The sequence below is a fragment of the Protomyctophum parallelum genome, assembly GCF_964188405.1.
Source record: "Protomyctophum parallelum genome assembly, chromosome: 1".
Classification (NCBI taxonomy): Eukaryota; Metazoa; Chordata; class Actinopteri; order Myctophiformes; family Myctophidae; genus Protomyctophum; species Protomyctophum parallelum.
The window spans coordinates 28,482,498-28,503,565 of record NC_139697.1 but is presented as its reverse complement, the minus strand read 5'-3'; the positions used below and the strand labels follow the sequence as shown (position 1 = coordinate 28,503,565).

Sequence of the window (21,068 nt, the reverse complement as noted above, 5' to 3'; positions counted from 1 at the left end):
TGGGTAACTGACCATGATACTGACCATGACACTGACATAATACTGACATGATACTGACCATGATACTGAAAGGATACTGACAATGACCATGATAGTGACATGATACTGACCATGATTTTTCTCCCCCTGAAGAAATGATTGGAGGCTGCGAAGCAGCCATTGTGTTGCAATGTTGCAAACGACATGATTGCTGCTTTATTTGATAAGGCGTTGTGAGCGAAAGGTAGCCTATAAAGGCGAAATCTGACTGACTTGAGTTGAAGCCATGTGCACATCAAAGGAATGCTGATAAGAAGGGGAGCAATAAGAAGGGAAGGGAGAGAGAAGGGATGACAGAATGGGTGTGCATAACCCCCACAGGCTGACATTTGGAAGTGGTAAAGTGAGGGTTTTTGAAGAGAGAGAGAGAGAGAGAGAGAGTTTATGTATGACGGGAGAGATGAGGTCCTAAAGGTTAGCCTGGCCAACGTCAAGAGGAAAGAAGAAGCGAAGAGGTAGCCTTTCAATTGTCTGCCCTAGCTATATCTGAGCTCACGTACATTCTCCTCTTGACACTGTCTGGGACACAGAAAGACAAGAGTGAGAGCAGTGTTGATATCGTCGACTAATACCATGACAACAAATGTTCGTCGACTACCTTTTTTCACTGACGAAAACTAAATGGAAACTAAATGAAAACTAAGCTATGATGAATAAGACTAAATATATTGACAACTTCTTCAACAAATAACAACTAGACTGAAATGTTAGGAAGGGACTGGTGGACAAGAGATCCAGTATAAGTCATTTTGCTCTTGGTTGCATGCTGAAAATAGCCGATCTACAAGCTCACAACGCGTCGCGTGCGACGCCTTGTCGACTACAGTCGACTAAATCAACTGTAGATTTAGTCGACTAAAACTAGACAAACACTAAAACATTCCAGCTGACTGAAATGTGACAAAAACTAAATTAAAACTTTCCAAGAGACTAGGACTAAAACTAAAATCTAAATTTGCTGTCAAAATCAAAACTGAGTGAGAGACAGCAAGGATGTTGTAGGCTATAGGGTGAATGAAAAGGAAGAAAGAACATAACAGGTTTAATGAAGAGGGCAACCAGGGAGGGTAGACGAATCAAGAGGCAGACAGAGAATGAGTTTGAGGAGTGGGAGAAAGAAGTGAAGAGAGGAGGATGATGGGAAATTGAGGAGTTCCTCCACTTTAATTACCTCCCTGTTTGTTCAGGGTGGGTGGAGGGTTAGAGATGCTTTCTCTCACTTCTTGCTTTCTCTCTCTCTAATACAGTCTGTATCTATATCTTTCTCATATCCATGCTCTCATGTTTTCTCTCTCTCTCTCTCTCTCTCTCTCTCTCTCTCTCTCTCTCTCTCTCTCTCTCTTAGCCAGTCACGCACTCAGTCACATCACATGTCTCTCTCTCAGAGGAATCGGAACCACAGGAAGCTGCTCACTCACTCAGAAAACTACCAGATGAAAAATTGTTCTCTTCTCTTCTCGCCTTGTTTTCTTTCTCAGCTCTCTGCTTAATCTGTGGAGTTTTTTTTATTTTTTATTTTTGGAGCATGAAATGTGACCTCCTTAAGATTGTGTGAAATTATTTGATATTGGTCTACCTGAAGAATTCAGTAGTGTGTCTTTGTTCTGTTGTGGAAGTTACTCTCTAAAACAACAGTGATAACTTGAGATGAGGTCTAGTTCCACGGAGGGCAAACCTGTCGCTTCTCAACAATGCAACGTGAGTGAAAATATGACGATTTGTTTCATTCACGCATTTGTTTTTAAGTATGTACTGTATGTGTTTTTCAAGATAATTTACTGCCCTCTGTGATTGTGAGCTTTATTGTGCTTTTGATGACTTCATAAACATTGTACAACCCAGAGATGAGGGCAGTATTTCTGTTACATGTAAGATTTAAGTATTTGCATTACTTTTGAGTATTTTATCATTTGCATAATTTGACAGGCCTATAGAAAGGCTCTTGTTGGTATATTGTTGTTTTTCAAAATATACAAACTTAAAGAACCAAAGGCAAACAATCAGTAAATCACAGTTACACTAACATCTACCCCAAATAGCATGGCAGCAATAGTATTTAGTGTTAACCACTTAAACTCTAGGCTATACTGTATATCAGTTGAATGGGAACCTCAGGGGTCCATACCTCCATTTTTCCCCTCTTTGCCAAAGATAGCTTACAGTATGACGTGACATGTTGTGAGTTTGTAGAATGGCTAATTTCACCAAATGTTTGCCTTTTTTTGCAGAATGTTCGGCTATTATGACATGCCCAGAAAAGGAATGGTAGGATTATGTTAATGTTAATATTGGTAATTTCAGTGTGTGAGAACCAACACGTTCATAGTCTTAGGAACGGAGTCTGTATCTTTGTAGCTTGCCGTGCATGAGGAGGTTCATAGTCTTAGGAACGGAGTCTGTATCTTTGTAGCTTGTCGTGCATGAGGAGGTTCATAGTCTTAGGAACGGAGTCTGTATCTTTGTAGCTTGTCGTGCATGAGGAGGTTCATAGTCTTAGGAACGGAGTCTGTATCTTTGTAGCTTGCCGTGCATGAGGAGGTTCATAGTCTTAGGAACGGAGTCTGTATCTTTGTAGCTTGTCGTGCATGAGGAGGTTCATAGTCTTAGGAACGGAGTCTGTATCTTTGTAGCTTGCCGTGCATGAGGAGGTTCATAGTCTTAGGAGCGGAGTCTGTATCTTGTCGTGCATGAGGAGGTTCTGGGCTACTTATGAAATGAACCCACTCCAGCTCACATCACCTGACAAGAGATTAAAACATCCAGTTGAGCACATTGAATACATCAGTGGTTGTAGAGCACTGTTTCCCAAACAATGGGATTTTGGGACCCATTTGTGGGTCGCGGACACATTTTTGTGAGTCCCTATATTTTTGGTTTTCTATATTTTTATTCTTTTATTATTATCCAAAATCATTCCCCCAAAAAAGCATCTTTAATTCAAAACCAATGCAAAGAAAAATCTAAGACATTCCATACATTTGAAAGCAGATGTTTAAGAAGTGGTGGAAATAGCTCACATCGCGCCGCAATCTCATTTCTCTTTTGGGTCACGGGCTAAAAGGTTTGGGAACCACCGTGTAGAGTAGACTGTATAGTATACGACCCCACATGCAGGGGGGCCCCCAGCCAGGGGACCATTACTTAGCCCACCAATTACCACCAGGGTTCTCTTTCGTAACATGCATTTATTATTGTTATTTTCATCGCTGTGTAAGTGGACACGCGTCCAAATTTTATCTCACATAATGCAATCACCTAATGTAATCAAAAATGGTTAAGAACATTAATGATGAAACGATGTCCCAGATTTTTGGAATGTGTAGCGCTACAGGTCATTTTTTCCATTCACTGCAGTTGCAGATAGATTTGTCTGAGAGCTTGGGAATCCAAAGGTTCATGTGTTTGATCCCTGACTGCCCCTATAGGTTAGTGTCAAAGTGTCCCTGAACAAGATACTCAACCCCTAACTGCTCCTGATGAGCATTTTGGTGTCTTCTTGCATGGTTTCCTCCGCCGTCGGTGCGTGAATGGGTGGATTAACGCATGTTTTAAAGTGCTTTGGATAAAGGTGCTATAGAAATGTACCATTGACGTACAGCAAAGGTGTATTTGAATTAAATACATTCTTTGTGTAGTTTTGGTGTGTTTTTGAGGACCTATTGTACAGGTGCTTGCTAGCAGGTCACATGAGCTGCAGAGATATACCGCTCATTTTCCAGTTCCCTTAATTTCAGAAAACAAAGTTCCTGACCAGTTTTATTTAGAGGCCTTTTTGAATTTGTACAAGTACAGTACATTCTGTAAATATCACTTTTCTCATGAAGCTGTTATTATGCTTCACTATAATCTAATATAGATCAATAGCTAAATAAGTCTTCACCATGTCGTAGATGCTGCTACAGGATGTTTGCACTTTAATAAAATGAGATGAGACATAAGGGTCTGATTGAACTGTGCATACGACCAGATCTGGCAAATTCATAGAACACAGACTACTAGGGACAGGCGGTTTCACCACCTGTCGCAGACTCACGGCACATACTAGGAGGTAGCAGAGAGCACATTAGAGGTTTGGTTTATGATGCTGTATTATACAGTGCAACCAGGTCTGTGAAACCATGATCTAAAGCTATGAATGAATGAATGAATGAATGAATGAATGAATGTATTTTTAATAAACACATAAACACATAAATAAACAATATCACATTCACTTCCCACACAGAAGCTACACAAAGTATTTGATTAAAACAAAAACGGAACAGAAATAAGTGGGTCCCTCTACTGTATACTGTCACTGTACTGTCACACCTGAAAGCATGTTTGTTTGTTTGTGTGTGTTAGGCTGCACAACAGTGACACTTCGTTTTGAAAACCAACCAAATGCTATTTTCGTGCTCGGACAGACCCAGGCAGCCAGAGACACACAAAGCTCCATAATGAACTTCAACTTCAAACTTCAAAGAACTTTATTTTTCCTTTCGGAAACTTCTTTTGTGCAGTGGTAAAGACAACAGAAATCACAGTACACACAAACACAGTTACTATATAAAAGATCATAAAAACGACTTTTTAAGAGGAACTACTTAAAAGCATAATATATTAAAATCTATTCTGCACCACTTAAAATGACATAACATATATGTTTTCTTTGTCCGTATGTCCCAAGCTTTCTCTATATATTACTGCTAATGCAAATATCTTATGTTCAAAAATCCATCTGAGTCGCTTTGCATCACTTAACCACATCAGATCTATATTTTTACATCTGTTAAATAACTTTTTATGTAGCTCATGATACAACGGGCAATAGAAAACAAAATGGAATTCATTCTCAATATCGTTTATATCACAATAGGTGCAATCTTCTGTAACTCCTCTATACCTACCAGTCTCAAGGTGCAAGGCCAAGATCCCAGTATGAGTGTTCAAATGGTTCTCAGGGTCACAGGTAGCCTGGTAAACCAGCCCTCATTTGAATCCCATTTACCAGGCTAGGTTACAGGCCCATACAAGTAAAAAATGGGTTCCTCCGGCCTGGGCTGTGGCTCAGCGGTCTCAGACACCTTGGCTGATAATCCGGTTTGGTAGTGTGCCGCGGGTTCGACTCCCGATCCCGGCGGCTTCACACACACCTCTCTCCCCATTTCATTAAATAAATAAATGCGAAAGCTATTCATCCATCTTGTTGCTGTACAACATTCGATAATGAGTTTGCGAAGAGGAGCAAAAAAAGATCTTTTGAAAACAACTTGATATAATAACTTGATATAAGAACTTACCGGTATATAATTCATACTAACATTCATGTTAAGAAGTATTTTTGCCAACGGGTCATTCCAGCATTTGTCCAACTCTAAACAGAACCAGCTGCTACTCCTAGCGCTCAGGGATAGTTCAGGAAAGAAGTTTCCAGAAATTATATTTATATTTAGTTTGTTTAAATATATACATACATTTGCATTTCGAATGCCTAAATATATTTTTTTAAATTTTGAAAGATTACTGTAGGACCATAAAAAACTAAAACAAACTGTAGTGTAGTGCAAAAAAACGTGATGGGGACATCCCTAATCTGTAACGACATCCACTAAAGTCCACACAGTGCTCTGTGTAGTAGCCCTTATAGGGTCAGGTAAAAGTCCTCTCCAGCAAGACCTCTCCAGCAGTAATTTCCTGTTCTTATCAAAATCCATTTAATTAGCTTTTACAACACTCCCCTCTCTGCCTCCCTCTCGTTGTTTTCACTGCTATTTATATCTCACTCACTCCCGCTGTGAGCCTCCCTGCTTCTGGGAGTCCACTGAGTTCATGTGGATGGGGTTGTCTTTGCATTCATGCATTTGTGTGTGTGTGTGTGTGTGTGTGTGTGTGCGTGCGTGCGTGCGTGCGTGCGTGCAAGGGCCAAATGTCCCCACAAGTATAGTAGAATTTGAGAAAGACATTACTGTGAGGACAATTTTCCTGGTCCTCATAAGATAAATTATTGATTTGTGGATACAAATAGCCGATCTACACCAAACTTCTAAATGCCTAAGCCTGAATCCTTAACTTTTCGGGTTTTGGCCATCCTAAAATGTTGATGTCTTCCTAAGTATAGAAATACAAGCATGTGTGTCTGTACAGTCGTTCACGTGCATTCAGACTACACATACAGTTGTGTAAGTGAGTGGTTTTCAACCCTTTTCATATCAAGGCCCATTTATTCAGCATTTGAGCCATGCATTTGCATTTGAGCCATGCATTTGAACCATTTGATGACATTTAGCCTCTCAGACCCAAAACTAAAGAATATTTTGTTGTCATTGGATTCGATTTTGTCCACAATTCCATGCTGTATCGATGTGGTACCATTAGGAGAGATAACAGGCAAACGTTCATCAAAATGACAATTCTTCTTCCACATTATCTAATGTGTGTAGACTTCTTGTAAATTAAGTAATGCAGATGTTTAACAATAATTTAACTCTTGCGAGTGTAAAATGAAACAAAATGGACGTCCATTTGGTTTAAGATCTATTAAGGGTCCATTTGGTTTCCAACTCTCCATCATTTAGCTGGTTGAAAACCACTTTTGTACAGTACAGTATAATATGTCAAAGAAGAAACGATCCTTGTGTGCCCAAATTAGAGCTGGCATACTTGGTCTGCATATTGAGACAGGTAGATATGTAGGCACGGTGGAGGAGGTTAGACTATGTAGTCTGTGTGATCTAAAGCAAATCGAAAATGAAATGCATTTAGTTTTTTATTGTCCATTCTACAACTCCATTAGGGAGAGACTTTTTTATAAGATAGACCCAAACCATGAATTTGTATGGTTGGAGGACTTCGAGAGACTGAAGCGCCTGTTTCAAAAGTACACTTTTTCATTTGCCTCATTCCTTGAAAAGGCCTGGCCAATGAGGAGGACCATTTACATGTAAAATGGCCTTGTTATGATTGTTTTCGTTTAGTTTTCTTTTTGTTTGTTTGTTTGTTCGAATAATGTACAAATATGTATGAACAGGAAGGACTGTAGTGTCAGTTGTATTAAGTGTATTCTGTGAAATGTGTCATATAATCCCATATGGGATGGGCCAAAGTGGCATGACACGAAAATAAAGATTTCATTCATTCATTCATTCATTCATTCATTCATTCATTCATACATATTTATATAAAACTCACGTCTGTAGCGTTTTACCCTAAATCAACAGGCAATTTGGATTTGAGTAGGGACGCTCCGATCAGGTTTTTTTGGGACCGATACTGATCACTGATGATTTTGTGCGTAATGGGAAAGTGTGAATATTTCCAAAATGATGTATGTCAAAAACTGTTCCTGTGTGTGGGGAGGAAGGGGAGAATGTTTAGGCCTGTCACAAAGATGCAAAATGCTATTATACTATTATAGCTGATTGACTTTTATACCACTTAACCCATTTCGACCTGAGGACGATTCTACAAATGTCTTCTAAATCCTTTTATGAAAAACCTATGTTTCTATATCAGTGGTTCTCAAACATGTCAAGGACCCCCAAAAATATATAGTAATTGGCCGCCGATCCCCATGTGAAAATATGTTGTTCCAGGACTGTAGGGCACCAGTGGAGCTGGAACAGAGGTCACTTGTGGCTGAGCGCTCCCTCCACTTCCACGAGGTCGGTAGCGGGGGTTGAGCACTGCGGGCAGGCAGAATCTCAGCCCGGACCCAGGCGGTGGCGTAACCGTCTGGGCACCCGACTGGTAATCCAGTCGCAGTGTGCCGCGGGTTCGACTCCCGAGCCCGACACAGCCTTTACTGCATGTCTTCCCCCATCTCTCTCCCGTTTCCTGTCGGCCTACTGTCCCTTCAAAAATCAATAAAAGGCGTAAGCAAAAAAATATCTAAAAAAAATAATAATAATCTCAGTCAGTCGTCAGCCTCCACAGCCAGCTCAATGACGTACTGCAGCCTGATGGAGGCGCTCTCCCCCAGAGGCGGACTGCCCACGCTCATGGAGATGGAGATGGAGATGGAGATGGAGATGGAGATGGAGATGCTTGCTCTCCTCCAGCAGGAAGGCCTGCTCGCCCGAGCTCAGTGCGTCGTGGTACTCCACGCGAGCCTCCCGTTTCTCCTTCACCTCGGCCACGACCTCGGACTGTCCGATCCTCGCGCTGAAATGACAGACGGCCTCTATGGGGCTCTCCTCCAAATATGGAGCTCTAGGTCAGCCCGGGCCAAATATGGAGATTGTAATATTAGACTTGGATAAGTTAGTAATAGGGGATTCACACTATGGTCCCGGGTGCGCACTCGGGACCACTTGGCAGATGTTGTGGTTGTGTGAATGATGCGTACCGTTCCCGGGAGCGAATCGCCCAACCCCGTCCCCGGGACCGCATGGGGGTCGGGTCTCTGGACTGTTGAAGTGTATTCAGATACGGATCGTTCCAATGTGAATGCATGCGTACCTAAAGAAGGAAGTGGACTGTTTTTTTTTAAAGAACGTGACATAATCTCTAGTCGACAAGCCAAGCATCAACAAAAAAAAACACAGCCGCTGCACGACGCGTAACACCAGCTCATTTCTCAACGCCCGTCTCCTGTTGAATCTGCGTATACGCGCAGCACCGCAGTACGCGCTGATCTTATTCTGCGGACTACACGTGGCTCTTGGGCTTTGCTTGGCATAGTTTCCAAAGTAAAACAAAATAATAATAATAAAGTAGAATCCATAGCAAACTAATATCAAACACGACACTGGAGCACAGAACTGACTGACACAGTGAATAGCAGGCAGGCTGACAGTATAGTAGTATAACGGCAAAGAGGCAATGCAATTCAGCTGTGTCTGGATTTATTTGAGACAATGTCGCACAGTTGATGGTCAGTGTCCGTGCGCGCCAGCCATCAAGCACACCGTCATCAGGAGGATTAAAGTGTGTTATGCAAGTGTACCCGGGATCGCTCACTGCGTAGTTGAATCTCAGGCAATGTGAATCATGGCCACCGGGGACCAGGCAACCGTATTCGGAAACGATTCCAATGAAACGCATTCAGTCCGTCTCAGTGTGAATATAAGTGATTAGTGAGTTAGTGAGTGAGTGGGATTATCCGTGTGCATGTGAAGCCTGACTTACTCTGTCGTATGACGGTTTCACGTCACAGACATGCGATGGACTATAAATTAAACATGAGCGTCCTCGTGCAGTGAGTGCCTGTGGAGTGTGGCTGCCGTGCCAACGGAATTGCATAAATCCACATAAATATTCCATTCAATATTTATGTCCCAGACTCTTTCCTACTGTACACTGGAAATCTCATGTTATTTAATCCTCCTTTGTTGCTCTCTTTCCTCACTTTGGTGGCAATCCATTTTACTGAAGACATCATGACTTTAGCTGCACGCACGCACGCGCGCACGTACACGCACACACACACACTCACACACACACAATGCTGTCTATTTTCTACCTTTCTCAACAGAAGTAGGTCACTCGGCCTCGTCACATGCACAACAGATAGCATTTTCTGCTTATTATGAATTTGCTTGCTAAATAGTTTTGGTGACATTCTCTCTTGTGCATATACAGCAATTCTCTAGTCTAGAACAGTGGTTTTCAACCTTTTTCATATCAAGGTCCATTATTTATTCATGCATTTGATCCACGGACCACCATTTGATGAGTTTTAGCCGATGTCTAACAATAATGTAACTGTTGAGAGCTTAAAATTAAATTAAATTTTGCACTGTCAAGAGTTAAAGATCTATAATAGTCCATTTGGTTAACAACTCTCCATCATTTTTGTTGGGGACCACTGGTGGTCCCTGGACTACTGGTTGAGAACCTCTGCTCTAGTCGACTGCACCGTACTTGATGGAGAGAGAGAGTGAGACAGAGAGGGGGAATGTATAGATAGTTTTTATTGCCACAGTGGGGGAGCTTTATGTATCATTTTATCTCTCTCTCTCTCTCTCTCTCTCTCTCTCTCTCTCTCTCTCTCTCTCTCTTGCTGTCCTTGCCCATCCAAGTTACTTCGGCAGATATCTGAAGCATTAGCCCTCATAACACAGATTCGTTATGATATGCTTCCAGCTGAGTGCTGGAATACAAATGGAGGTCATGGCCCTGGTTCCTTTGAAACACTGCTGTGTTATGAAGGCCTGCTGTCTATGCACTGACTGAGAGAGAGCCACTTCAGCTACAAAAACACAGTCAATGTTCATCCCTGGCTGATTCATTAATAATATGTACAGTATGCAGTCATGTTCAATATGAAAAGTTTTCACAGATTTACACGCTCACACAATGCATGTCGATGCAACAATGTGAAGAGTGGGAGGGTGTGAAGAGCGTGGAAGACAGAAAGTAAGAAAGCTGTCAGTGTTCGAACATAAATCATTGCAGTTTGTTCATTAGCAGAGTTCAACCTAGCGGTATTTAGGCCACGCATTTAAAGACTTCCATAAGTCCACAAGATGGTCACATATCGGCCCAGGCCGTAGCGTAACGGTCTGGGCACCGGACTGGTGATCCAGTCGCGGTGTGCCGCGGGTTCGACTCCCGGACCCGACACGGCCTTTACCGCATGTCATCCCCCCATCTCTCTCCCGTTTCCTGTCAGCCTACTATCTGTCCCTTAAAAAATCAATAAAAGGCGTAAGCCGCAAAAAAATATCTTAAAAAAAAAAAAAAAAGATGGTCACATATCTCCATATTTCACCATAATTTTCCATGCTGCAGTGACCGTGACGTTGTTGGGTGAAATCAACCCTCAACGTCTTCTGACAGACATATGGGAGGGGATGGGGGAGGGGTTTTTCCTTACTGGGCTGGGTTTTTCCTTTTCTTTTACATGACTTGGGCGAGACTCTAGAATAGCATGCCTTGTTAGGCAATAGACTTTCAATCCATACCTCCTGGGTTGAGTGGGTTCGAATTCTGCTCATATCATTTTTGTGTCCACCACAAACAAAAAAATGTTGTGGATAAAGTGAAATTTGTGTTGTGACGTGCTTGCGGTTATGTTTAGGTTTGGGGTAGGGTTAGTAATAGTAATGTTTGACATACAGTACATGTTCACCCACATGCATTGCGACGTGCTTGCGGTTATGTTTAGGTTTGGGGTTTGGGGTAGGGTTAGTAATAGCAATGTCCGACATACAGTACATGTTCACCCTTGGCTTTGTGTGGTGGGCTTGCTGGATGCATGTTCCAAGTTCCAACTTGGTTTAGGAGAGACAGACAACTAGGAGAGATGGCGATGATGACTGTGTTCATCATCACAGTATCAGCTTTATTGTCACATCAAAGGATTCCGTGCATAGTTCCCATTGTATCGTTATTCCATAGAGAAGAAGAAAGGGAAGGATAAGAGGGTGGGGCAACTGGGAAAGGAGATAAGACAAGAAAACATTGTAAGTGACTTTACTGTCGGTTTACTACCTCAGGTCAGAGAACCTCGGGTCACTGTTGGGTGACTTGTAAAAATACCTCGGGTCAGACAGAGAACCTTAGGTCCTTCAAAATAAAAATGAGTTTTAAGGCGCTAGAAAATAAAAGTGCGTTGTACATTAAGGATTAAGGTGCAATGTTCTATGTTTGTCTTTCACCAGCAGCATCCTGCAGGGTTGGAGGACATCAGCCCCAGTGAGGAGGCGACAGACACAGAGGACAACGAGGAGGAAGATCTGGGCGTCCAGGATGACCAGCGGAGTATCATCCTGCATCTGCTCTCCCAGCTCAAACTGGGCATGGACCTCACACGGGTGAGGCAGCTATTAGGGTGTGGGGGGACTCAGTTAGCACTGTTTCTGCACAGCAAGAAGGTCCTGGGTTAGTACAGTACAGTACAGTACAGTACAGTACAGTAAGACGCCTGAGGGCGAGAAGCACTGGCCATATATGGAGCGTATCTTGAGTGTACAGGGTGTGATGAGGTCAGATCAAGATATGGAATGTCAGAACAGGTCAGCTCCATATATGGAGATGCAAGGGTGGGAGTGGGGGCAGTGTATTGAATGTACAGGGTTTGATGAGGGCCCAGGTAGAGAACTGTAGTTTTTGCTGGCTTCCTATACAAATAAGTAAATAACTTTGGGGCAGGCCCGTCTAGAGTTTAAATGGACAGGTGTAAGTCAAAAGGGAGACATCGAAGAGGAAGGATGGATGGGGAACGATCAACATATGGAATCGAGGTTGCAGATTCTGCTCAGCAGCTAGTCTCTGACGGCGGCGCCTCTGGCATTCCCTGGTCAGACGACGGCGCCGTTCGTCAGCAGTCTCCTCCGTTGATAGTGTGGAGGTCGTACTGCTGGTGCAGATCGGCGTGTGCACGCATCCGCCTGGGTGACGTCAGACTGCTAGGCGAGTGCGGTCGCTTTGGCATGAGACGAACTTAGACCAATAAATCACAATGACCTGGACAGCATATATGGTGTTTAGGTCACCTGGTCACCTGGACAACTACGAAGTACAGTACAGTACAGTACAGTACAGTACAGTACAGTACAGTACAGTACAGTACAGTACAGTACAGTACAGTACAGTACAGTACAGTACAGTACAGTACAGTACAGTACAGTACAGTACAGTACAGTTCCACTCAACAGCTCCACTCACTTCAGACAGGTCTGAATTTTATACAACAAATCAAGGTGAAATAATTCTAATAGTTCCTCTATACTCCTTTTAATCAATTCATCCTTTTTATACTTGTCGACCAATTGTGTCATACTAATACTATACAATGGGGTGGTGCAAAAATAGTGAAACGGATTTTTATTAAAATCAATGATGTTTTAGTTAGTTCAACTGTTGCGCCCCTACTACTAAGTTGTACAGTTCGTCTTGCAAATGTACTTCATTTCTGTGCTTTGTGTCTAAAAGGTGGTGCTGCCTACCTTCATCCTGGAGAAGCGCTCCCTGCTGGAGATGTATGCCAACTTCATGGCCCACCCCGACATGTTTCTGTCCATCACCGCCGGCGCCACGGCCGAGGAGCGCATCGTCCGCTTCGTGGAGTATTACCTGACCGCGTTCCACGAGGGCCGCAAGGGAGCCGTGGCCAAGAAGCCCTACAACCCCGTGCTCGGAGAGACATTCCACTGTTCCTGGGAAGTGTCTCGGGACAGAGTGAAGCCCTCCTCGTCGGACAGGTCCAACCAGGGGTCCGCCAGGGAGCCGGACAGGGCCCCCCCCAACAACGACTCCCCGCAGGGCGAGAGAGGCGACCCCCCGGGGGGGTGCTACAGGGTGTGCTTTGTGGGGGAGCAGGTGTCTCACCACCCACCCGTCTCTGGCTTCTACTGCGAGTGCAAGGAGAGGAGCATGTGTGTCAACGCTCATGTTTGGACCAAGAGCAAGTTCATGGGAATGTCTATAGGAGTGTCCATGGTGGGAGAAGGTAAGCCGAGAGACGCAGCACACAAGGCCACCAAACTAATCATGATAACAGCATCCATTAAGGTGTCCAAAGGTAACCATGCCCTTGGTTATGGGGAGGAGGCTTTCCGGATTCTGTTCATGCAAAACTGCACAATTCACATACTTGGTTCTTTGTGATATTGGTTGAATTTGGTTGTTTACTAGGGTGCATAGATTTATTTTTTGGAAATGAGTAGCATTGTCTTTCACCCCTCAAACATTTTGTTCGATGTGCTGTGTGTGTGTGTGTGTGTGTGTGTGTGTGTGTGTGTGTGTGTGTGTGTGTGTGTGTGTGTGTGTGTGTGTGTGTGTGTGTGTGTGTGTGTGTGTGTGTGTGTGTTTTTTACGCCTTATTATTCATGTACATACACAATGTTATTATTGTGTGACTGGCACACAATAATAACCCCATCACACACCCTTTTTCAATGTATCTTTTTTCGGGCAATGAACACAATCTTCTGGCAAATAGTTCAATCTGACCTGTACTTGCCCGTGGGCAAGTGCTTTTTAGACCTTATAGTGTCAACCTCATCCCACTTGATCTAAATGCTTCATTTTGAGCCCTGAAGGCAGTCACTATCAGCATTTTGTACAGGACATGTTGCAAGCTGTCAGCTGCATTTTGTAAAAAGGAGCTCAAAGAATCCACTGAACAAACGTTTTCTGACTGTTAATAGGATTTGTACTCCTCCCGGCTTGAGTTGCAGTCTGGGTATAGCTGACTGGCACAGTGTGCTCTGCTGCTAGAATGAGACGTCTCTGGTGGCGATCAATAAGCCAGCCTTCTCAATCATCAGCATTCGGGCGGCTGTAGCTGAGTTGTTAGAGAGGCCATCTGGGAATGGGAAGGTCACTGGTTCAACAGACCCTCGCCTCGGCTGACCCAGCCGCTGGGTTGAAGTTTCCCTGAACAAGACACTTACACCCTAACTGCTCCCTGGAGGCTGTATTAACAGCCCTACAGGAACGTGCCCAGGGGGCCGGACCAGTTCCGGCGTGCCGCCCCACGTCCGAAACGGTTGAGAAATGACAGTTAACGTGTGGGGGTCCCTCTACTGTACCCTGGCCTCTACTGTACTGTACTGTACTGTACTGTACTGTACTGTACTGTCACTGTACTGTACTGGCACACCCGAAATCATCATATACTGTATACAGTTAATACGTGCATGTGTGTTTGTGTGTGCGTTAGGTTGCGCACAGGTGATGAAAAACAACCATGCTATTTTCGTGCTCAGACCCACCCAGCCAGCCGCCCAGCCAGCCACCCACCCACACACACAGCTCTGTAAGGGAGTGGTTGCACCACTCAAAAAACATCCTGTGTAGACGGCCCTCCGCTGTCTCGTTAGATTTGATCTTAGTAGTAGTAGATAGTGTTGTGGCTATTGTTAGCTGCTAACCACGCGTGATTTCTTTCTACGTCTACCGCCTGCCTCTGATTGGCCTACCGACACTGCCCGTCTTGCCTGTCCTCCGAGATGCAAGAGTACTCCGTGGTGGGAAATAATACAAGTACAAGAGAATGGCAACACGCAACAGTAACTTGTAACTTGTAGAAGAGCTCCCGACCGGATCATACAGACTTTTGAAACAGAGACCAGGCTTTCCTCCGAGATGGTGTATCGTGTATTAGATTAATACACGATAATCAACACTAACACTTTAATTTAGAACACAGCCAAATCAAATCATAGTTGTTCAATCAATTATTCAATCAAACCAAACGGCACAAACAATATTAGTTTGCCTCTTCTACAAAAAAGTCCCACCACGGAGTAGCCTTGCATCTCGGAGGACAGGCAGACGTCGGCAGTGTCGGTAGGCCAATCAGAGGCAGGCGGGGCGTTACCATGTCTATGCTCGGACGTAGAAAGAAATCACACGCTAACCACACATTCACAACAACATCCGGTCCGTCGGTAAAAGTGGTCCGGGCGCTATAAACGATGGGCACATTTTATGAATGGATTAAATAACCACGGGCCCTTAAGGTGTTAATGGTGTATGCAAAATGTACTCTGCAAATACCGCCGTAGGCAGGCACGATTATTGTACTGTATGTACACTATTCTGAGCTGAGATACATAGTTCATGAACTTGATTGAACCTGTATGTACAGACTGGTCTTACAATATCTCTGACTGTTGGTTGGTGTCTCATGGCGCAGCATTCATGGCCAATTTAGCTGATAATAATATAGGTGCTATAAACACTATTGAATGAGCGACGAGAGCAGTAAATGGAAAGTGGGTACGGTACATGGTGCAGGCTGACAGATCAATGTGGATGTATTCTCTCCAGACTGAGAGGGCACTGTTTTTGAGGAGCACTAGCCCCTCCTATGCCCAGCTTTGTGTGTGCGCTTAAAAAGTGAACATACCTGTAAAAAGTGAGGACAGGAAAGTGAGGACGCCAAAAGTGATTGGCCGGAATGTGATGATGTATGATGATAAGAGCGCCCCTCACTTCACACAAGTGTGATTTCTCCTTTATTTTTTGACGATGGGTTCTCACTCAGATTGATGTGGATGTTACCTAATTTTGAGGGGCCTCCTATGTCCAGCTTTTGGTGTGCGAAACACAAACATTAAATGCCATTGACAATGAATGGCAAGTTTTAAGTGTTTATATAAACACAACCATTGCATAACACTAACATTGACGACGAATGCGAACAAATTCTGATTGGCAGGCATGTCCCGATCACGTTTTTTTGTTCCCGATCCGATTCCGATCATTTGAAAATGACGTGATCGGCCCCCGATTTCCGATCACATGATCGGGACAACCCTATAGCCGGAATGAGATGTATGATGATGTACCATGATAAGAGCGCCCCCTCACTTCACACGGGTGTGATTTTTGTTGTTATATATGAACCTTTATTGTTGTTTTGCTGTTTCTCTGGGATCTGCTGAGACAGGCTCGTTGTATGAATAAAATCAGTGAGGGGCGCTCTTATCATCTTACATCATCATACATCATCTCATTCCGGCCAATCACAATTTGCGTCCTCCCCTTCGCCTTCAATGTTTGTGTTTATGCAATGTTTGTGTTTACACAAACACTCAAAACTGGCCATTCGTTATCAATGGCATTTCATGTTTGTGTTTGGACAAAGTTTGTGCTTACACGCACCCTCAAAGCTGGACATAGGAGGGGCTAGCGCCCCACAAAAATGGTTGGAATCCAAATTGTAATGCGTGCACTATAGCAGACATGTGATGTCCGCCCTCATGACTCTTACTAGGATTCAACTTGCCCACTCAGGAATGATTAGTAATCCCAGCACACAGAGAGGCTCATTCAATGAGATTATGGCTGCTTCACATGAAAGCTGGCCGTCCACATGGGACTACTTAACATTATATGACAATGAATGACTGCAGCTCTTAATATCCATGTATCTATTATATGGTCTACAATGGTGCTTGATCGGTCGCCCCGCAGGCGTTTTGCAGTGGTTGTGTTGTGAACGTGTTTCGATGTACAATACGAATGAACATGCAGTCATGGTGTAAACATGGAATGAAGCAAAATAAAATCTCAAGACTGTAACATGTTATGATGATGTTTTATGCCAACCAGCTGAGGAAATCAAAGATTTGAGGCATTAAAGGTTGCCTTTATGACATTTGTGAGACCATTCGTGTTTCTACACACAAAGGAGACACCAGTGGCCTCCTATACAATCTTCACATTCTATACTGCTTATGCGCTTTTAGTGTACATCACAAGAATGGGTGGTGGTCCTTCATATTTAATGACTGTAAATAATGTGCATTGGGTGACAACCGCATTACGCAGAGTTTATTTTTATCAAGAGGGAATGTTGCATGCTGTAATTTGCTGTGCAAGTGTCACTATAGAGCCCGTCAGGTTGTCGCAGACCCACCGGTTACCGACGTTTTGACCGATATTTAGTCAGAAAGTGCACCATTTTCGGAGCAATTTCAAAACTTTTTCTTTGCTACAATCCATAACTTGTGGGTTATTTTAACCAATTTATATTGGTTGACAAGAGGCATTGACAGTGCTATCTAATATCTGGCCTGCCCAAACATGCTTTCCGTGTTAGCCCAGCAGTCAAATTTCGGTCCTGGTGCGTGACACCAGGGTTCATATCCCAGGTAGGTCATACATCTTATGGATCGCAGTTTAACAATTTAAAGTCTATTTACTATGTTGACCAGGGTCCCCCAGGGGTCTATATTAGGCCCCCTCCCCACTAAATCTCTCCCGCGACAATAGCCGACCTACAAGCTCACAACGATCATATTGCGATGCGCTGTGAGCTTGTAGATTGGCTATATTTGCCAAATGTCTGCCTCCAGGATAGGGATGCTATAGGGTTCATGCTATGGTTAAATTATAAACTAAAAGAAAAATGTAAAGAATGTAGTGTCCTACACAGTATGTCAATAACAGTGAATTTGTTTTGCTTGTTTCATTACACTTCTTCTCCCACATGAGCTTGTCTCTGTTTGCACGCCTGCTGTGTTTTACAAGCTAATACTGATCATTTCTAACCCGCCATTAGTCCCATAACCAACTTAGAAGCAGAATGCCAGACCCAATCAACTGATTGAATTATACTGCGTGCGACTGCAACAGTTGGTACATTCATAGATGTTCAGACAAACGGCAGCAGTGTGCTGTAACCTCAGATATACACACCGTGGTAGAAGTAGGTCAGTGGTGCTCTGCCTGATGTCTCTCACCTGATCTGTCTCAGGGGTGAGAAATAAAAGAAAATGTTGTTCTTTTCTGTTTTCATCCACATGATTTGATTCTCTACTATAGGGCTTTTTCAACGCTCCTCTTCAAATGATTCACGACAAGAATGGACTTTTCGTTCTAGTGTCTATCACAGTTCAACAATATTTTAGATTGGTCATTGCTATACGTACATACATACATACATACATACATACACACGGTATGTATACAAATGTATACTGTATATGTACTGTATATAGTCGTGGCCATAGCTGAATGGGTAGAGGGGAGGCCTGGGAAACAGAAGGTCCCAGGTTCGACTCCTGACCCCGGAAATTTGCTGAGGTGTCCCTGAGAAAGACTAAACCGCTAACATCATGCCAGTATTGGTTAGTACGATGGTCAATAGCATGGTCAGTACCATTGTCAGTGTCATGTCAGCATCACGGTCAGTATCATGAAAAGCCTTGACAAACCTTGAAAGACTGTGAAAACTCTTCTCTGATGGGGGTCTGCTGCCAAATCCATAACAATGTGGTTGTCCTTACCGAGTCACCGCGGTATACACAGGTCTCAAACTGAGCCGCGGATGTTGCTATTATCAAAATGATGTGATCAACGCTGTGCTGCCGCTCCAAACATGACGTGACATGCAGTATGTCCTTGTGCCCCTGTCTCCTCCTAGGAGTCCTGTGTCTTCTGGAACATGATGAGGAGTACGTGTTCACGTTACCCTGTGCCTACGCGCGATCCATCCTCACCGTGCCCTGGGTGGAGCTGGGGGGGAAGGTCTCCATTAACTGTGTGAAGAGCGGATACTCTGCCACAGTCACCTTCCACACCAAGCCTTTCTACGGAGGGAAGGTCCACAGGTCGGTCTGTCTCTCGACTATGGTACCGACTATGGACGACTATGGTACTGACTACTGACTATGGTACTGACTATGGATCTAACTAATGTGTGAATTACTTAAAAACTCCCATGGCCACATTATCACCTGAAAAACGCTATTTGAAGTCAATATTCTTGCTGCCCCCAGCCCCTCCTCATGTGCGTCAGATCTGCTACCTCGGATGGTTAGTAGATGGTATATATGATATTTTCCACGTTTTGGGGGATTTTTTAGGGAAAAACTAGACGGGCCCAACAGGAATATTCCCGAACTTCCCATAGCTTAGTGGGTAGGGAGACTGTCTGGTTAGCAGTTGTTCGCCTACTGGCCTTTGTCTCTACGTGTTGATGTGTCCCTGAGCAAGACACCTGTACTAATAAACCCTAACAGCTTCCCATCTGGGCAGCCAGCAGCTGGGTGAAGACGAAAGTCTTTCACGTGTTTATGAGGTGACACATGAGCTGCTGGGGGAAATTGAAATAAACAAGAATCCTATTGAATACAAAGTGAGTGCTGGTATTCTTTTGTATGGACTGTCTCTACCTGAACCGTGCACCTGATACATTATTGTTGAACTACTCAACTGAGTGCTTGCTTCTTCTCTTTTCTTCAAACTACTTCATTAGACCCCTTGGTGTGGTTGTTATGTGCAATGATGTCTTCCCTTTGTATTTTGGGTTTCTTCCTGGAGGCTGAAACCTTGATAGTCAAACGTGCCAATGAAAAAGTTTTTAAAAAGAAAGAAAAAAACACATACAGCAGGGGTTCTCAACGTTTTTGGCTGGTGACTGCTGGAAATGCTTTGGCCATGTCTCGCGACCCCCTTTTACCCGTCTGTAAAACAACTGCCCTTTCCATGCCATACCGGAAGGCAGCATTCAGGAGAATTGCTTTTTTCCGAAGTCTCCTGAACTTGAACACAGCATTTTGCGTTGAACACATTTGTTTAGAAATCCATGTCGTACACCGCATCTCCACTAGCTAAACAGTGCTGGGTTGCGCCACGAAAATAGCTGATCTACAAGCTCTCAACGCGTCACAGTGCGACGCATTGTGAGCTTGTAGATCTGCTATTTTTGCTATTTATGTCCAAAAGTGCCCCCTCTTACAGGATTTCAGCCCCTGCCCCTCTAACACTCTATGCACGTCCCTGCCTCTTTGTCTCTTTAGAGTGACGGCGGAGGTGAAGCACACCCCGACCAGCACCATAGTGTGTAAGGCCCAAGGGGAGTGGAACGGTACCTTGGAGTTCACCTACAGCAGCGGAGAGACCAAAGTGATCGACACAACCAAACTGCCAGTCATCAGGAAGAAACTGAGGCCTGTCGAGAAGCAGGGTCGGACAGAAGCCAGGTAAAACATTATGGTCTATGTACCTCATACTGTATAGACGTATATAATTTGTAGGACCCCTGGTTTTTGATATGCATAATTTAGGCCATGGACCCCAATCTATGTAAAATCCTCATTGTTAATATTATTGAACTCTGAGATTGTACAAAACAAAATGGAACCACATTTTTGTTCCATTAGGACACTCTTGGAGTTACGGATAGGTAAGGGTCCATTTGTTTCACTCAACTATCAATAATATAGCTTTGGAGCCCTGGAACCACCATGGGAGTCCCCTGATGTCACATTGAGAACCAGTGCTATACATGGTTTCATTCTATAAACAGTAACCACTCTCTCTTCAGTATTCCAACCTCCTTTTAAATTTGATTACATAGATACATAAACATTTTAACTACCAACTATTGCACCTCACTATAAACTTTTCAGCAAGCAACACTGTCGTACAATGGAGTATAAATTAGGCTTCAGTAGCCGACATGCTCCCACTTGTACAAACCCTATTCAAAAAGCCAATCTTCCATCAACATCGCAATACAAAACGTGCATCTACACACAATTCAGAAACGACTCATTTGACTGCAGAGTAAATGGAAAATATCACACTCATGTGAAGTGAGGGACGCCTCACTTATTTTAACAAACATCGTACTCTATGTTTGT

At 43.6% G+C, this 21,068-nt stretch overlaps 1 protein-coding gene across 3 annotated transcripts in view; it reads left to right on the top strand.

Moving 5' to 3' along the window:
- osbpl10a (oxysterol binding protein-like 10a) overlaps positions 1 to 21,068 on the top strand; it is a 106,675-nt gene that overhangs the window by 81,689 nt on the left and 3,918 nt on the right. The window contains exons 8-11 of one of the 3 annotated variants that reach the window (XM_083779837.1): positions 11,628 to 11,777; positions 12,898 to 13,414; positions 18,845 to 19,031; positions 20,223 to 20,405. In XM_083779837.1, coding sequence (XP_083635963.1) covers positions 11,628 to 11,777; positions 12,898 to 13,414; positions 18,845 to 19,031; positions 20,223 to 20,405 — 1,037 coding nt within the window. Of the gene's footprint in view, positions 1 to 11,624; positions 11,778 to 12,897; positions 13,415 to 18,844; positions 19,095 to 20,222; positions 20,406 to 21,068 lie in introns of those variants that run through there. The other 2 variants (XM_083779836.1, XM_083779838.1) reach the window with 2 other exon arrangements.